This window comes from Sorex araneus, chromosome 6 (genome assembly GCF_027595985.1).
Source record: "Sorex araneus isolate mSorAra2 chromosome 6, mSorAra2.pri, whole genome shotgun sequence".
Taxonomy (NCBI): Eukaryota; Metazoa; Chordata; class Mammalia; order Eulipotyphla; family Soricidae; genus Sorex; species Sorex araneus.
This window is the reverse complement of record NC_073307.1, coordinates 25,686,070-25,703,650: the sequence shown is the minus strand read 5'-3', so window position 1 is coordinate 25,703,650 and position 17,581 is coordinate 25,686,070. Positions and strand designations below refer to the sequence as shown.

The 17,581-nt window shown below is 50.8% G+C and overlaps 1 protein-coding gene across 4 annotated transcripts in view; it reads right to left on the bottom strand.

Moving 5' to 3' along the window:
* The window catches only part of LOC101537829 (core histone macro-H2A.1), a 56,760-nt gene that overhangs the window by 5,894 nt on the left and 33,285 nt on the right, over positions 1–17,581 (bottom strand). The window contains exons 5-7 of one of the 4 annotated variants that reach the window (XM_055141430.1): positions 12,678–12,788; positions 6,718–6,817; positions 358–447 (exon numbers count right to left, since the gene is read on the bottom strand). In XM_055141430.1, coding sequence (XP_054997405.1) covers positions 358–447; positions 6,718–6,817; positions 12,678–12,788 — 301 coding nt within the window. Of the gene's footprint in view, positions 1–357; positions 448–4,850; positions 4,942–6,717; positions 6,818–12,677; positions 12,789–17,581 lie in introns of all 4 variants that reach the window. The other 3 variants (XM_055141432.1, XM_055141431.1, XM_055141433.1) reach the window with 3 other exon arrangements.

Genomic DNA, 17,581 nt, shown 5'->3' with positions numbered 1-17,581 from the left:
CAAATAATGTGCAGTTAAATATTTTGCGATTAAAAATCAGATGACTGAAGGACAATTATTAATTTGCATATTTCACCCGCAGTTCTACAGATCAGTATCACAGTCTATAATTTCAAGTTCTTACATTTGCCAGGCTTGGGTTCTGTAATTCCTGCAAATTTAAGATCTGGACAGCACCTAGAGGCTGTTTTAAGCTTCCGAAAATTAGCTGGGAAGGCATTTTGATGGGCTGCTGCGTCCCCCCGACCACTTTGCGTGGGCCACAATTCTAAGTTGAAGCACTGCCAGCTCGCGCATGCTCCCCTGGGCCCTCAGCTCTCCCAAGCGGTCACCTAGTCCCGTGTGGCCCCGCCTCACCTCCAGCCACTTCCAAGGGCCCGTTCTTTTTCCGGAGTTCCAGAACTGCTTCCACAAACTCTTTGCCACCTTTCTTCTCCAGCGTATTTCCTAGACAAGGACGGAGAGTGGTGAGATGGCTATGCTGGTGTCTCTGGCAGAGCATGTACACACACACACACACACACACACACACACACACACACACACAGCATGTCAGGTGTCACATACTTCAGATGATCTGACCAGCTCCATTTCCATTCTGCGGCAAAACAGCAACTAAGCAAGCCTTGGCTGTGTCTGAAAAGTGAGCCCTGGAGCAGGGGTTCCTCGGGGGCCGGTCAGGCCTCACCTGGTGAGCCGTCTTTGCTGCTGCGTACTTAGGGGAGACTCAGGAGGACTCCAACAGGCTAGGGAAAGGGCAAGAGGCCTGCTCCACCTGCTTATTTACTATCAGCAGGAAGAACCCCATAGGGCTAGACTTCCAGACAAATGCCTCCCCTGCAAACTGTCTGGGGAGCCCCTCCACGGTGGAAGTTTCAGAAGTGGCATGTGATCTGAGCAGCAGGTCCAAATGCCAGCGCCCAAGGTCCAGCAGGCTGGCTCTGCTTAGTTCCTATTTTGCAGCTTTGGTGCCATATGCAAACACACACACACACACACACACACACACACACACACACACACCCCAAAATAATGGCCTCAGACAGTATTTCTTTAATCACATTGATGATTCAGAATCATTTTAGGTAAAGAAGAGAAGCATTGGAAACAGAGCTTAAAGACTGACCAGTTCTGTGCAAAAGCTTGGGCACATGATGCTGAACTGTTAGGGAACAGATTTTTTTTTTTTTTTAATGCAATAGCAGTAGAAGGAACACCACCTTTTCCAAATTCAGGTTCCCAAACAAGATCAGCAGCTCCTCACCGGTCTCCCATGGGACAGTGAGCAGCACCGGCCCAGCACCGCCGGGCCACCGTGCCACCCCACAGTGGGGTCTTCCTTAAGCTCCGATTCCTCCGCCTCACACATTTTAAAGTACTTTTCCTCACCAGAGGATGAAATACTCCCCTTAAGATTCACCATTTATCTTAGAAAATTCAAGGTGCCCTGGCAAGTGGCGGTGTGGTGAGTGAGGCCGCAGTGCCCTGCCCCTGCCCAGAGTCCCCTGGGAGTCGCCTGGAGGCCTGTCTTATAGACCCGCCTCCCTCGGCATGCTGGCTCTGGAGGGAACAACTAGCCCCCAGGAAGCATCTGGAAGAAAAAGCAGCCAGCCTGGGTGCTGTCACAAGGCAGACCTGTCACTGACCTGTCAGCTGCCCCTCTGCAGGAAGTCGGGGCCACTCAGCAGAGAGGGGCGCCCCCTCGGCAGGCCTGCATGGCCTCCTGGCTGGAGAAGCAGCGGAGGAGCCTGCCGATGGCAGCACGGGCAGGAGGGCAAAGCCGTGTGTCTGGTTGAGTTTGGGGGCAGGGACAGCCACTCAGCATGCCTCAGGGGGTGGGTGGCTGAAGGAGGCAACCCTGCCCAGTGAGTCCTGATTACAGAGTCACTGGAAACATCCGTGAAGCTGAGGAAAAACGGCTCTAAGGGCTGGGCCAGACGCTGGGCGCTGCTGTTCTGCCAGGGATGGATTTCTCCCAGCCTGTCCCCAAGCTGGCGGGGTGGACACCACGTGCCCAGAGAGGCCGACTGGGGGTTTCTTTCTCTATGACGGCCACACGCTGATGGGAAGTAGAGAATTTGGAGGGCCAAGTAAAATGGGCATTGACACTGAATGCCCCTTTCTAAAATACAAAATGTGTCTTAAGAAAATGGGCTGATTTATAATCTGTATCGGTCACTAATTCTATGTTAATATATTTAATCTTAGGAAGAGTGTTTACTTTAAAATTTTTTTTTACTTATAATTAAATCTTACTTTAATTAGAAGTGAAATTTGCAAGTTAAAATATACTGAATGCATTTCCCAAACTTAAAAATTGAACCTTCGATTGCAGGCAATCAACCCAGCCAGGTCTGGATGGACCCTACACACATACATGTATGCACATGTTCATGTAGACACACGTGTACTTTTTAACAAGAAACAGGCCCATTTCAGCTGTATTGTCAACACTCTTAACGGAAGACTCTTGCTTTTTAGACTTAACTTCAGGGTTAATCATGAAGCAATTGGCTTATATGCCCCAAGCATAAACATGTGTTACTCTCAGGAGAACAAGGACATTATTTCATGCTTAGAAAGCAGGCAGAAATATCAGTGTTCAAAACAGCCTAAGCGAAAATTTAGGCTTGGACAAATGTCAGGCTAAGCCTGTGGTCTATTTCACTGTTAGAAAGAACTTCGGATGGGCAAAAGTTAATCACTGGGGCTAAGCATTCCTGCACTCGCATTCCTTCTTCCAGCAGTCTCAGGACTCAGGAATTCACACCAAATATGAGAAATGGAGTGATTATGTCCTAGCTTCCTCTTTTTTTTTTTTCCCTCTCACATATCCGAGTGAGAGCTGGAACCAATTGAGACCATGCATGAATCGGGTCTGCCGTGGTTTTGGAACTATACGAGCTATCTGGGCTCAATACTGGTTTGGACTGGTTCACTGGGCAGAAAGAACGCTGAGGTAGGCTTTGGAAGATCTGGGTTCGGGTTCTGGCTTGGGCTCCAGCTGTCCTCACGGGGCAGGTCAGGTGTCTGGAGTGCTGGGCACTGTACTGGTGGCCAGCCCGGGGACTGACAATGCCCATCAGTGGGGGAGAGCAGCCTCCGCACTGTCATTCTTCCACCCATCGAGATGAGATCTGTTCCCAGCTGGGAAGCACGGGGCTCTGCTGGGAGGGCTCGGATGGATCCCACCAGCCTCGGCCCTACCTCCTGGCAAGTCTAGTGCTGCTGAGCACGTGGCTTCCCTGGGCCAACTTGCTGCTCTCCCTGAGCCTGGTCAGCTCACCATCCCCACCGCACCAAAACGCCTGAGTGGCAGAGCAAGCCCAGGCCTCTGTCAGTCCTGACTGACAGCAAGACAAGCCCTGAGCTGCTCACTTCAGTGTTTGCTCCAAATGAGCACTTCCTTCCCATCAACTTTTCATTTGGTCAACAAAGAAAGCATCTTCCTCTTAGGCTGCCTGACTTAGGAGCTCTTAAACTCCTCCGAAACATTGTGGAAGGGGAGTTCATTTTAATTGCCTACAGCCTGATTTCATTTTGTCCTGGCAGACTTGGCAAATCCGGACTTTCTATCCACTTGGTCCTTCCAGCCATGTCCGAAATGCAAAATGTTCAGGAGAGCAATTAGCCCAAAGCACTGAGGCCGAGGCCGACCTGAACAGCAGGCTCTGCACGTGACGTTAAGCAGAGCTGGACGCCAGACTGCTGCACTTTGCTGCTGGTGTCCAGGACACTCGCAAAGAGCTGAGTGCCTCGACTGGCAAGAGGAGCTCACTTTCGCACTGAACAGGAACGTACCCGTTCTCTGGAAACTGGGGTCTGACTCGGCTCTCAATGCTGCTTTTGAGAGTGGTATATCTACTGTAAGAATCAGATACTGACGAGAGGAAAAAATAATACAGCAAAGCACCAGCCAAGGGTCAGGCACAAAACAAGGTGCTCTGCTCATAGTAGTTTATGCAGTTCTCATCATGACCGTTATTTTACAGGCGGGGGACTTTAGGAGATAAGTCACCCGCCCCAGGGCCCCATTACCAGCAAATGGTGAGGCTGGGATTCAAGCTCCTGTCAATGGAGCCTCAAGCCTGTGTTTTTGTGGGGTTTTCTGGTCTTTGGTTTTGCTTTGGCCATTAGTCCAGGGTGCCTCCGCAGGCTCTGGCTCTGTGCTCCTGGCAGTCCCTGGAGCACCATATAAGGTGCCATTCACATGCAAGGCAAGTAAGTGTCCTACCCCCCAGATCTTTCTCTGGCCCTCAGCCAGGTCTTATAGCAAAGCCCCGCCTGACATATTGCCGTGAGGCTACAGCTGAGGGCCCTCTGCACCCCGTCCCATCCTTGGCTACTTAATGCCACAAGGCGATGATGGCTGGACTCCTACCAGTTTGCCAGGGGTGAGCGAAAGGCGCTTTCCGGCCTCGGCATGAGTGAGGGTGCTCTGAAAGCACTTCATCCACATTGAGGCTTTACGGCCACCTTCAGGGTGAGCTGGCTCTGAAGCCAAGGCCCTGTCACAGCAGGCCTGCAGTGGCCCTGGCTGTCACTAGCTGCTGGAACCCTGCGTGAACCCAGTCTCCAGCAAAGCGGGGCCTCAGGGAGCAAACCCAGGAAGGATACGGTGGACCCAGATTCCAAACCAGCGTGTGCCCACAGGTGAGCTGCTGGTGCGCCCCGGCTGCCGTCAGCTGCACTGCTCGTTCACAGCCCGGGCCCAGGCGGCCTGGGGAAGGTCGGGACAGCTGGAAGTGTGAAATGAATGCAGCCCTGCATAGCTGTCAGAGGATCAAGCTGTCTGCGGCGGCCGACTGACCATGCACACACACACTCGGCAGCACCCGGCTAGGCATTACCTACTTCACCACCGATGTAGAAGTCATTGTTTGTCGGGTGAACGACAGCATCACTGTCGATCGAGGCAATGTCAGCCTGTACAACTTGCAACTATAACAGGTAAACAAATGTATATCAACTGTGTTGGACCGAGACCCACGCACAGGCACATTTACTAATGCCCCAATGGCAGGGCTGGCCTACCTGGTCGAGTCCAACATATGAGCCAAAGGGGCAATCAGTCCACGAAGTGTGCGCACATGTGGATGGGGGTGAGGAGAGGAGGAGGAGGAGGAGGAAGAGGAGGCAGAGGAGGAGGAGGAGGAGGAGGAGGAGGAGGAGGAGGAGGAGGAGGAATATCAAATGTGACATGTTTAAATTAAACATTTGAATGACAAGTCCAAAAAAAGAGAAACACACACATGAGATCATTTCCAAAGGTTAAAAGAAATAACAAAACACGAATGCCCATTTCACTGCGCAAAAGCCTATAAAACTGGCACCCCACTGAGAAGGCTACTAAAACATGGCGTCTGTTCTTAAAGAAAAAGTGGACTATCAGGCCAACCAAAACAACAAGTTTCTCCATTTTGTGGACAGTAGTCAATGAACAGGCTTTGGGGGTTTGGGCGCGGGGGGGTGGGTGGGTGGCGGTTTATTTGTTTGTCTTATAATATTGATCACTTTTTTTTTAACTTCAAGGAGCGCTGCTTAAAAATCAAGAAAATAGTACAAGAATGCATAGAGGAAATATTTTTCCAGACACCCCTCTAATTCTCGCCAAGCTTATTTCTAAATATTTTACATCTGCTCTAATAAAATTCTGGCTTTTGCTAATTTGGGCCTTTTTTAAGGAAAAAAAGAAAGGAAAGAAATGGTCTGTCTAAGGCAGCTGAAAAAGCCAGTTTCAGCTGGGCTTTCCGGATCCCAGGCCCCATGTCTTCCCCCACGACCCTTCCCCCAGTACGCAGGCCTGGGCTCCCCAATAAGCATCCTTCCCAGTGAGGAAACCTCACACAGGCAGCCAGAGACGGAGCTCGCATGCCACAGTCAGCACTGGCACCCGGCAGCCACGGTCCCTGGCGGGGCTCACGCTGACAGAGAAGCCAGGATCTGTGTCTCGGTCCTGAGCCCACAGCTCTCTGCAAGGAGCAGCCCTGGAGGAGCGCGTCTGAGAGGCACCTCTCAGCTCACCCTGAGCAGGGCGACGCTGTGGCTCTGGCAGCTTCCTCAGAGGAGCGAGAGATGGCCCTTCTGTGTGATACCCGCCACGAGTCAAATACCTCATACAAGTTATTTAATAATTACGAATAATTTAAATTACTCAGTCATGGACTGTCTGCGGTGGGAGAAAGAATTGAAAATGACAGGACCTGGACAATTTGGGGGAAACCAATTTGCTGGCGGATTAAAGGGAGCTTAATGGCATGTGAAAGTGCCTTAATCATTAGCTTCCTTTTCAAGTACTTTCAAAATTTGCTTGCAAGGGTCAGTTTGAATTAAGGCCTAAATGGAGAAACTATCATTTTGTAGTTACCTGAGACTTTTCGATTCTAGGAAAGGAAAAAAAAAAACCAAAAAAAAAAAAGTCACATTAAAAAAATCCCCCCCAAGAAACCAGCAGTCAGCTTGATCATTATGGAAGAGAATTTAGATGGGGATATATTTACAATCAAGGGGAAAGTATCCAATCACCCTTAAGGGGACATCGATCTGTTCCATTTGGAATGGTTTGGAGTAGATGTTTCATGTCTATACTAGAAATTCAATCTCCCGTTGGGGAATTTGGCTTGGCCCTCTTAAGATTGAGAAGATGCAGAGCCTAAATTCTGGGTTCCATAACTTTTCATCTGACAGCTGGTGGTGCCAAACCCCATTCCCAATTACCTAGGTCATCTTTAAGGTCAATGTCAGCATTGGTAGGATTGATTATGGCCTCCACCTCAAAGCCGGCTAAATTACTGATTTCACTGTGAATAAGGTTCAGCTGAAAAGAAAAGCATGAGGTGGGAAATAACAGGGCAGCTGGGAAGTCACAGAGAAGTGAGCCTTGGGACACAGATGAAGGGACAGTCCGAGTGCACTACAGAGGGGATGGGGAGTCCTTGGCTACGACAAATCCGTTCCCATTAAAAGACTCCGATGCTGCTCGGGAGGCTGAGAGGAAGCAGCTGGGCCGAGGAGTCAGGACCTGGAGAGCTTCTGGCAAGAGGGAGCAGAGGGCTTCTCTGGACTGGCTGACTAACTTTTCCTTCAGGGGCTCCGTAAGAGGGACCAGCCCATACAGCAGCTGTCAGGACCCAGAGCCACGAGGTGGGCTGGCCACTCTGACTGTCCTCGCCTCGCCTTGCCTCACACCCTGGGACGGGGCCATCCTGGCTGCCTCAGGTTTGGTCTGTTCTTGGAGAAAACTCAGCTCACGTCCCTATAAACTCATGCTGGAGTCTGTTTCACGAACCCCGGAAAGGAAAACAGCTGTTCTCTAGTGAGAGCATCTCTCTGCCCGCGTGGGCAGTCACCCGAGCCCCAGAGAGCAGAGCATCTTCCCTGTGCGACTCTCCGGAGAAGCCAACCCGCGGGCTGTCTCTGAGCACATCCTCTCTGACCCCGGGCCCTCTGCTGCCAAGGATCCTCCACGGGAGAGGGAGAGGGAGGGGGCCTCAACACAGGATTCCACCGCAGGGCAGAGACTGCCATCCTGGGCCCAGCCCTTTCCTCCCTACAGGCTCCTTCCTGTGTCATCAGCCCTGGACAGCTACAGCCTGCAGAGGAGCAGACAGACTCGCTCTCTGCACCAGACATTCATGCCCACCCGGCAGAGGCCCAGAGGCAGGTGAGGAGAGCGGCGAGGCTCTCAGCCCCGGCCTCTACCTACTACGCTGGAAATCACCAGAGAAAGAGTTGGCCTCCCTGCTCCAGGACTTGGTGTTTAAAGACTCACGCAGAGAAATGGACCACTTCCCCTTCACTTGGACTTTCTGCCCCACCCCAGCCCCATCCCTGAGGCTGGAGAAGACCCTTTAGGGGGAAATTCACACAGCCTGGCTCTCAAAGGCTGGGGTGCCAGGGCCGAGGTCAAGAGAAATACAGCCCAGAGCCAAGGTGCTAACTGCTACTCACAGGGAGACGAGTCCCAGGGGAACAGACCACGGGCTCTCAGGGAAAGGCCAGGATTCCAGACAAGGAGGAGTGTGAGAGAGCCTGCAAGCACTGCACTTGACTCAAAATAAATGCTACTTGAAAAATTCAAAGTAAGCCGATATTCCCTGCTTCCCCACCTACTGTGTTACGTGGCAGGAGATGGTTGGGGGGTGGAAGAACAAGGAGAAAAATAGGGGAAATCACTTTTTTTTGGAGTGGAGGTTTGGGGCCACACCCGACGATGCTCGGGGGTTACTCCTGGCTCTGCACTCAGAATTACGATTTTGCTCAGGGGACCATACGGGGTGCTGGAGATTGAACCCGGGCTGGCTATGTGCAAGGCAACAAGCATCCTATGCACTGGACTGTCTCTCCAGCCCCGATACCACCTTAAGTGATGCTGCATGGGAGCTGTGTGTGCTCCAGGGACTTGAGGAAGAAGCCCAGGCAGTCAGCTAGGGATGGGAGGGGGCATCAGGGGGCAGCAGGCAACAGTGAGCCCCTCAGGTAGGGGGAAGCCCACAGTAGCAGGTCTGGAAAGGCCCTGCTGGCCAGCACACAGACCCGGAGGGCAGGGGGAGCCCCTCCCCCTGACAGGGGTCAAACTCACTGGCTCTTCAGAGGTGCCTGTGGCTATCTGAAGTGCAGAGCAGACTAACGGGACTTGGGGCCAAGACATTCAGCTTCTTGGGAAATGAAAATTCCCAAGTTCAGTCGGCTTTGCCAGGAGGAAGGAGAGTCGTCAGTGATTTCAGCACGTTTTTAAATCAAATCTCATTGAAAAGATGATTTTTAAATCACCACATGGGTGTGTGATTGACGCCAACTATAAATTGACGTCAGTGGAGAGTAACCAAAGGTTGAGGTGAAGCAAAGAGGTGTGGGGTGCAGGGGAACGCCTCTCGGGCGCAGTTAGAAGAAAGGGACTCAGGCGGGGGTCTATCAAGATGCCCTCCCCCGGCGGGGGGCCCCAGGCTCCCATCCGGGGCTCTGCATCCCCACTCTCTCTTCTCCTGTGCCCACACGGACCCCTGCTGCACTGTGCTAGGTGTGCGCCGGCTGGGGAATCGGGAACGCAGAGTTGGCTGCCAAAGTGGAGCCACACTCTGCCAGAGGCACACAACCACCACTGGACTGGGTGCCAAGTACCCTGACCCAAGTCTGAGATGGCGTGAGCAGCCCCTGCCTCAGGTGGGGCTAATGGAAACACCAGAGCTCAGGCGTTTCCAGCCTGGCTGGGCCCTGTGGCCCTGAGCCTACCTGGCCTTCCTGGACGGGAACCTGCACCCCCTTCACCCCCCGTCTGTCACCTTAGGGCCAGTGAGGAGGCAGGCGGCCACACACGAGATGGCCATACAAGCTATCCTGTCTTGACATGACCTAGCTGGCCGCAGGAAAGAGTTCCACGCCGTTGCGGCCTGCAACGCTGCCACTCCACTTCAGGAAACGAAAGTGAGGGTTAAAGACCGTCGGAGTGACCGGCTGTCTGGCCTGTCCTTGTCCTAGCCTGGCGCCTCTCTCTCTGACAGACCAGAAAGCAGACCGGCCCGTCTCACTTCCCCATACCAGCCGAGGAAAATGCAGCCCAACTGCAGAAGGCGGCACAGGCCCGGGGGTCTAAACAGTACCTGAGTGAGCTCCCCGGGCGGGGTAGCTGTGGCCTTTCTGCGTTCACTCTAGGGTCCCTCCGGCCCTGCCTGACCTCTGGGAGAAGGGGGCCTCTGGCATCCCTCTGCTTTCAGCCCGAGCCTGAATTTCTCTGGAACCTCGGGGATGGGGGCGGGGGGGCAGTGGCTTCTGGGGGCTTTCATGCTACTCATAAACAAGGATGCCTGGGGGGGCGGCAGGAGGCCCTGGGGTGGAATCCTGCATGGCAGTCACCCACTTCCTGTCAGGGTCACTGTGGAAGGGTGACAGCCTGTCCCTCCCCACTGCTGTGTCAGTTTTCTGCTTGGGGGTGTCTAGACTGCAGGGAGAACACCCGTGCCGGGGGCTTTCGTGGCCAGGGCTGCTGGTGTGGAAGGCTGAGAGGCCCAGGGCCTCCTCTCTCCTGCCTTCCGAGGCCGCACTCACTGCCACGGTTCCACATTTACAGACGCGCACCCCAAAGTAGGTTTGGAAATAAAACCACCAGGTCTTTTGAATGTCTTTTGAAAAAAAAATAATCTTTTTTTTTTTTTTTTGCAAGCCTCCTTTGAAACACACAGCAAATGCATTTATTTAGTTCTAATTCCCAGCATGGTTTTCTTTTTGAAAACAATTCAACAATGTGTGTGGACGCTGGGTAAAGCCAGAGGGCGGTGACTCCTGGGACTGCAGTATGTGGAATACATCATTAACAACAACAATTAGACCCCGGCTCCAAAGCCCAGGCGGCTGCTCCGGGGAGTAGCTTAGCAACCGCACTTTACGGGCCAAGCCAGACAGTATCACCTTTCTCCGCCCCAGCTCGCTTGCAATATGCAAGTGTTGGTTTCATCGTCACAGATGGAAAAATGAGATTCAGAGAACACAGGGTACCATACAGCCATCGTGCTCAAGTACCCTTTCCGAAACATTTGCTCAAACCCCAGGCAAGATTAACGTCAGCAAGAAAAACACGGAGAAGGGCGCCTGGTGTAAAGCTGCACGTGTCGGGTTTATGGCTCTGCCCCTCCCGCACGCTCTGCGGGAACTTTCACCTCCCAGGACAGCCGCTGAGGCAAGAGGGTGGCTCCCCCCAGCCTCCTCTCTCCCACTGCGAGCCCCTCGGGTGGGACTGGGGGTGCCCAGTTCTGGGGCCTGATGCTCGTGTCTGTAAACTGAGGGTACATTTAACAGCCAGGGGTGAGGTAGGGGGTGTATTTCCCACTGACACTCTCTAATGCTCTCTTGGTGTGCCAGAGAGGCTGCTCGGGCTCCTACACTCGGCCCTCCCTCTCACCACGGACCAGGCCCCCAGGCCCCCAGGTCCCTCCTCTGAATGTCTGACTTCTAATAGGCTCGTCCATTTGGCTGCCTGGCCCACTTCTTCCACTGTAACCTATCTCTTAGGTAACGTTAGAGGACACACCTGTCCAGTACTGGACAGCACTACCTCTAACCTTTAGTGGGGGAACAGCCTGTGTTCGCGGGATTACTACTTTCTAGATTCTCTGAGACAGCTCGTCTTGACCTGAGAACAACAGACGTCCCCAAACGCCCAAAGACAGCACTGCCAGTGGCTGAATGACCGCCAGGCGTGTTGGCCCAGGAGCCAGCAGGGTCTTCACGGCCTCTGGCCACCCAAGGCCCCGCCACAGAGTCAGGCCATGGAATGGCTGAGTGCTCAAGTGTTTGCTGCGAGTTCTGATTGGAGGCTGACTTTGAGGTGGCGGTCAGCGGGGACCGCAAGAACCCAGAGAAGGCAGAGGTCAGGGTCAGGGCACTCACGGGTGGGGGAGGGAGGAGAGAGAAGGGGTTGGTCTGGGGGTAAACTGTTCTACCTCCCTAACGGGCTTCTGGGTCCAGGCTCGAGGGGAGGCCAGGAGCCAGCGCGGAGTACCAGGATTTTCCTGTTTCAATTCAAACAAAAGCAGCGCCTGACAAAAAGGCCATGTTAACACAGGACCCAAAAGGCATTTAAAAAAAAAGTGTGTGTGTGTGTGTGTGTGTGTGTGTGTGTGTGTGTGAAAGTAGCCCCAGGAATTTGAAAAAAGAAATGAAAATATATAAGTGAGAGGGAAAAAAAAGAAAGAAAAACCTTTTCAAAGCCCCAGACCTTAAGATGACAACTAGTGCTGATTATTTTTTTTTCCTTTGAAAAATGCATACGAAATACAGAGAATGGTTATCAAATGTCAACTGGAATGGTTATTTTCCGGAACACAGAGCCCGGCCCAGGAAGTGCGTGAGGAGGGCCCGGGTGGGCCAGCGGCAGGCAGAGGGTGGGGAGCAGCGGGCGACGGCAGGAACAGAAGGCAGTCACTGAGATGCGAAACGAGGGTGAAGATGAAGTTTTAAAAATGATGCAGCTTCAGAACCAAGTTGTGACTAGACGTGAGTTTAATGCAATTTACAGGAAAGTTCAAATTTTTGTCCTTAAAAAAAAAATTTTTTTTTCAGTGTAGGATAAAACTATTAAGAAAAGTCTAATTCCGTTTCTCTCGACCTGCTATTTGGTGTCCACAGAGAAATATTCAATCTCTCTCATCCTCAGGTCTCTCAAGCCTTTGCATCATTTTTAGTTTCAACAAAAGTGAATCATCTTTTACAAAACCATGGCGTCCTGGCAAAGTGGCGTCACGGGGGCAGCTGTAAATACATTGCCCGTGGTTAAAAACAAACCATTGGTTGGAGGAGTGGTCGGGTGGCTCCGTGCACTGCTCAGTACATCTAGAAATAACCACCACCCCCTTCCCCCGCCAAATAAAAAAACCAGGGGTCTGCCCCCAGCACCCCGAACAAGGGGGCAGCCTGCCAGACCCTTCTCCTAGGCCGGGTGCTGACAGCTGGCTGTTATCCTGGTCTGAACCACATGATGACCAGGCCACATAAAGTAGCTTCTTCCGCAGACCACCCCCCAGGGTGTTAGCCTCACTCCGCCCCTCACGGTGGCTCCTCTTCCATCCCCACCCGCCAGGTCCCCCACGGAAGCCCCAGCTGCCCCCTCGCCACCCATACCCAAGAACCCCCAGGCCCTCCCTGTGGGGGAGCTGGCCTGTCCCCGTCTGCCCAAGCCCACCTACCTTCTGGCCGAGGAACAGGCTCTTGGTGGAGAGGACCGTGAAGCCGTCGGCGGGCGTGCCCTCGGTCGTGCTGTCGGCGCTGGCCGCCTTGCTGACTTCTCCCTGCTTCTTCTTGCACAAACAGAAGCATCCGTGAGAGGCCGCAGAGCCCAGACACACACGCATTTTTCGACCAGGGAGGAGATCCCAGGCCTTGCCCTCAACCATTGTCCCTCAGAAAACTAACCCGTGGCCTATATTCTCCACCTTTCTCCAGGAGGGGCTGTGGGCTTTTTTTGAAAACAAAATTTTTCTTTGAAAAAAATTATCTACTTAGGGGGCTGGAGCGATAGCACAGCGGGTAGGGCGTTTGCCTTACACGTGGCCAACCCGGGTTCAAATCCCAGCATCCCATATGGTCCCCTGAGCACCGCCAGGAGTAATTCCTGAGTGCAGAGCCAGGAATGACCCCTGTGCATCACCGGGTGTGACCCAAAAAGCTAAAAAAAAAAAAAAATTATCTACTTAAAGGCAAACATTTCTAAAAAATGACCTGAAAGAACCAGTTTCATAAATGTGAATGGGGCAGGCTTTTAATTAGGGACCTTCACTTCCTAAATGTCTTCACACTCTTCAGAGAAACAAACTATTTTTCAAAGAACGCAAAGGCCATAGCCCCCAACACTTCCCATGTCCCCTCAGAGATGCGCTGATGTGTAGGTGCTGACAGCCCACTGATCCCAGGATGCCTCGTCCAGACACTGCACTGTTCGGAGTGAAGGATGTCTACCCCAGGGTTCCTGAGGCCTTCCAGGGGATGTGAGTTATGGGGAAGTCACACTGACACCGGCTCAACACACTGTACTCATTACACAGCATTCACGTGTGAGTCACCGGTGGCACATACTAGTGTCCTTGTGTTAATCATGTTAATTTCCAGATCCCCAACTTCCTAATGCCTGTTCCCAGACAGGTCTGCCCTGGAATGGTCTATATCCCTAGTTAAGGGTTCATGCTGGCTCTCTTTTCTAAGCACCTTTCCGCTTTCTGAATGAACGCTATGGTGCCACCATCCCTGGGGCACAGGGGACGTGTGTGTGTGTGTGTGTGTGTGTGTGTGTGTGTGTGTGTGTGTGTGTGTGTGTGGCCTCAATAGTCATTCACACATTCGGAGGCTGGTGGGAGGGGAAGTGTTTTGCATTAAGACCTACTATAGAAAGAAAATAACAAAATAATGTTATGTTCTTAAACACTTCACTTCTTCTCTTGCCCAATTATTATCTCTGAGTACCTCCCTCATTGAGGGAGCAACTCCAGAATACCAGAAGAGAAAATATGGCAGGAGGCCAGGCCTTGGTCAAGGACAGTCAGTAAGTACAGGGCAAGGCCAATATGGAATGCTTTGCACCAAATTATATAAGCTAAATCTACAGTATCAAAGTTTTTTATGCAAATGATAAGAGGGCCTAGAGAGATAATACCGTGGGTGAGGCGCTGGTCTTGCATGTGATTACTCCAGGTTTGATCTGTGATACCACATATGGTCCCCGGAGCCCACCAAAGAGTGACCCCTGAGATCAGAGTCAGGAGGAAGCTCTGGGCATCACTGGGTGTTGTCCAATCCCTCACCCCCACAAAAAAAATAAGACAAAAGCATTTTAAGAAATATGGAGAATTAGTCAAGATAAATTAAAATTTACTCTTGGTTTTTCTAATACTTTGAATATACCAGATTTGACATGTTAAAGAGAAACAGGTATAAGCAACAATACATGGGAAGTCTTAATAAAGTTTTTTATTAACTGTACTTTACAGGAACCAAGAAGGGAAAAGGCTGAATAACAAATACTTTCATAAATCAGATGTTTTTAAATCTGTGCTTCCAAGAAATCTAGAGAAATAGATTAAGTGTGGGCAGATCATTAAGGAGCAGCTTGATGAAATTAATAGTAATGTACCACTACTGGATTCTTAGTTGTGATGAATGTTCTGGGGTTACGGAAAATGTTTACAACAGGGAAACTGGCTGAGAAAACTCAGGAACTGTCTGTACCGTTTCTGTAGCTTTTCTGTAAATTTAAATGATTCTAAAATAAAGTGTTTATTACAACAAACTGATGACAGATAACTATGTGATTGTTGGCACATAACAAAGATTTCAGAGGACTGAGGGATGCTGCTATAAAAAAAAAAAAACTTTTCCATTTCCATGTAAGTGTTTCTGTGAACAAGATTTTTCCAGGCACTTGTCCCTAAAAAGTATGTTAAAGAGTTTTGTGGGTTGCTTTTTTTTTTTAAAGTCTCAATTGTTGAAATTGTTAAAAAAAAAAAAAACAAACATCCAGCTGGTTTGAGGCTAGATGGTAGTGTTGGAGACCTTGTGCTCACCCCAAATAAACACCCATACGTGGCACTGACTCACTCGGAGCTGAACAGCCCCATGGAAACTAAGGGTGAAAGACAAGAAGGGGTGTCAGAGACGTAAGAAGCCTGAGACTCCCTCCCCAGGCCAGCGACCCCACTACAGGAGGCTCTCACATGCCTGGTGCTTCTCCCAGAGGAGAGGGGTCTGTTTCCCTCTCTGACTGAGGGAATTCTGGGATGTGGACTGGAGGGACGAAGACCCAGAAACATCTGTCTGTGAAATTCAAGAGACCGTGGGGACACAGGAACCAAGGGGCTCTGAGAAAACGGAACAACTTTGCTTGGTTTGGCATCTTTGTCTGGGGGCCATACTGACTGTGCTCAGGACTTAGTCCTGGCTCTGTGCTCATGGATCACTCCTGGCAGGGCTCAGGGGACCAAACCCCGGCCACCTGCATACAAAACAAGTGCCTTCCCTGCCGTACCCAGACCCATGCAAATCTTTTTATGGTTGCATTTCATCTCAGAATCACCCACATTCCAACTTGGAGTGTGTTCACTCCTCTTTTGGGAGTCCCCCTTCTCTCACATAGTTCCTACAGAAAACTATTTACTTCACTAAGTGCCCATATCTGGGCCCAGTCGCCCTGGGACCCAGCACAGAGGCCACAGAGTGAAGAGCACCAAGACTTTGTGTGAAAGAAACTCACTTGCTGACGCAAGGGTGACTGAGCCAGGGTAGGAACTAGCTGGGAGTCTCTGGGGATGGAGGTGCTGGTAGGTGCCACGTTTTTCTTACATTTCCCCTCGAGCTCATTGCTGAGGGCCACAGGGTGAGGAGTCAAGAAAGTGGTACTCCACCCGCCCCACTCCATGGCTGGGCCCAGAGTAAACACGCAGGTGTTGGAAGCCACAGACATCCAAGAGCTAAGGCTGGGAACAGCTTCCACTGCCTCTGCTCACCTACCAGCAGCTGGTTCATACCCTGATGTTCCTTTGATAGGAAGCAGCATAGCCTAGGCTGTAAGTCAGAAGGTCCAGCCAGGGAACACCCCTCCAGGGCCTGACAGCTAACGGGACATGAATTACTAAGCCCGTGGGATGTGAAGGTTGGAAAGACAATGTCCTTGTGTGAAGGGGTGGGGTGGAGGTGGTGCGGGGTGGGGGGCGGGGAGGGGGGAAGCTGTCCTGAACGTCAGTGTGATGGAAAGACTTCAGGTTTCTCATCCTGGGATTGTAACCCTGGAACTGTCACTGAGATTGTCTTCTAGAGCCCCATGATTTGCAAAGGTGACCCACAGGACACCTCTAGATTGTCTGGTCCAGAGGCCAGAATTTACTATCATGGCGATTGTGGCCCCATGGGGCCACATACATCTGTGGATTAGAAAAAAAAAAAAAGATTTTCCAAGGGTCTGGCTTTCAGACAGTCTGAAACAGATGCTAATGGAGATTGATTTCTCTGGATCACTGATATGTCTCTGCTGTCACGGTATGCCAATACCTACCTAAAAGTCAATCAGGGTGCTCAGACTATCACAGTTTCAAAAGACAAGGAATGGCAGAGACAACCCTGAAAGATACAGCTTATTCCCTAGACAAGCCCATTCCCTGGAGAGTGATAAAGGGAGCCCTTTGGATTAACACACAAACATAACACCCCAAGCAAAATGAGAAAATAAAGAATCATTTCCCAAACAAAAGAATGAGATAAAATTCTCAGAAAAGTACCAATATAGTCTCCCTGGTAGTTCAAAAAATGGTCATGAATGCTCACTTAACAAAGGAGAAAAATGGGCAAATGCAGTGAGAATTTGCAGGGACAGAAAATATAAGAAAATGCCAATCTCCAAAGCATGCATCTACATATGCAGCTGCACAACAGCTTCTCCAAAATCACAGTACTGACAGCCCACTAGGAGCACAGCAAATCTGATGGGAAAGTTGTGTTGAACCCAGTCAAGCTCAATGAGCAAAATCAGCAACACCGAAGGCTCAGCCAACACCAACCCTGACGATGACTTCAGTAAAACCATTGTGACATAGAACAATTATCACAAATTGACTGTTGGTGACCTATTTTCTGATAATTCTATTTGCCATATTTTTGTGTTTGTGCCTCCCTAAGTGGGTAAGCTTTGGGGTAGGTAGGAAGTTGAAGATATTTTGGAGGGAAGGTCTCACTGGTGGTGGAAATTGGTGTTGTAACATTGAATGCCAAAACAACTGTATTACGAACAACTTTTTAAATCAGTGTTTAAATTTAAAGAGAGAAAAATATATTAGTCTCCAAGCAACAACCAAATTGAAAAATGTACTAGTTAACTCCAAAAATAAATCATATTATGCTAAAGAGTATATCATCAATCTCAAATGGCATTCTTCAACCTTTTTATACTTGAGGACCAGCTCTTGTCCTGTATACAGTCCACAGACCAGCAGTTAGAACCAGTGGTTTTCTACCCATCCACACCTGCAGACCCATGCCAGTCCATGGACCGGTGGTTGAGGATGAGGATGGAACTAAAGGATGGAGCTCTCACACAAGGAGCAGTAAAACA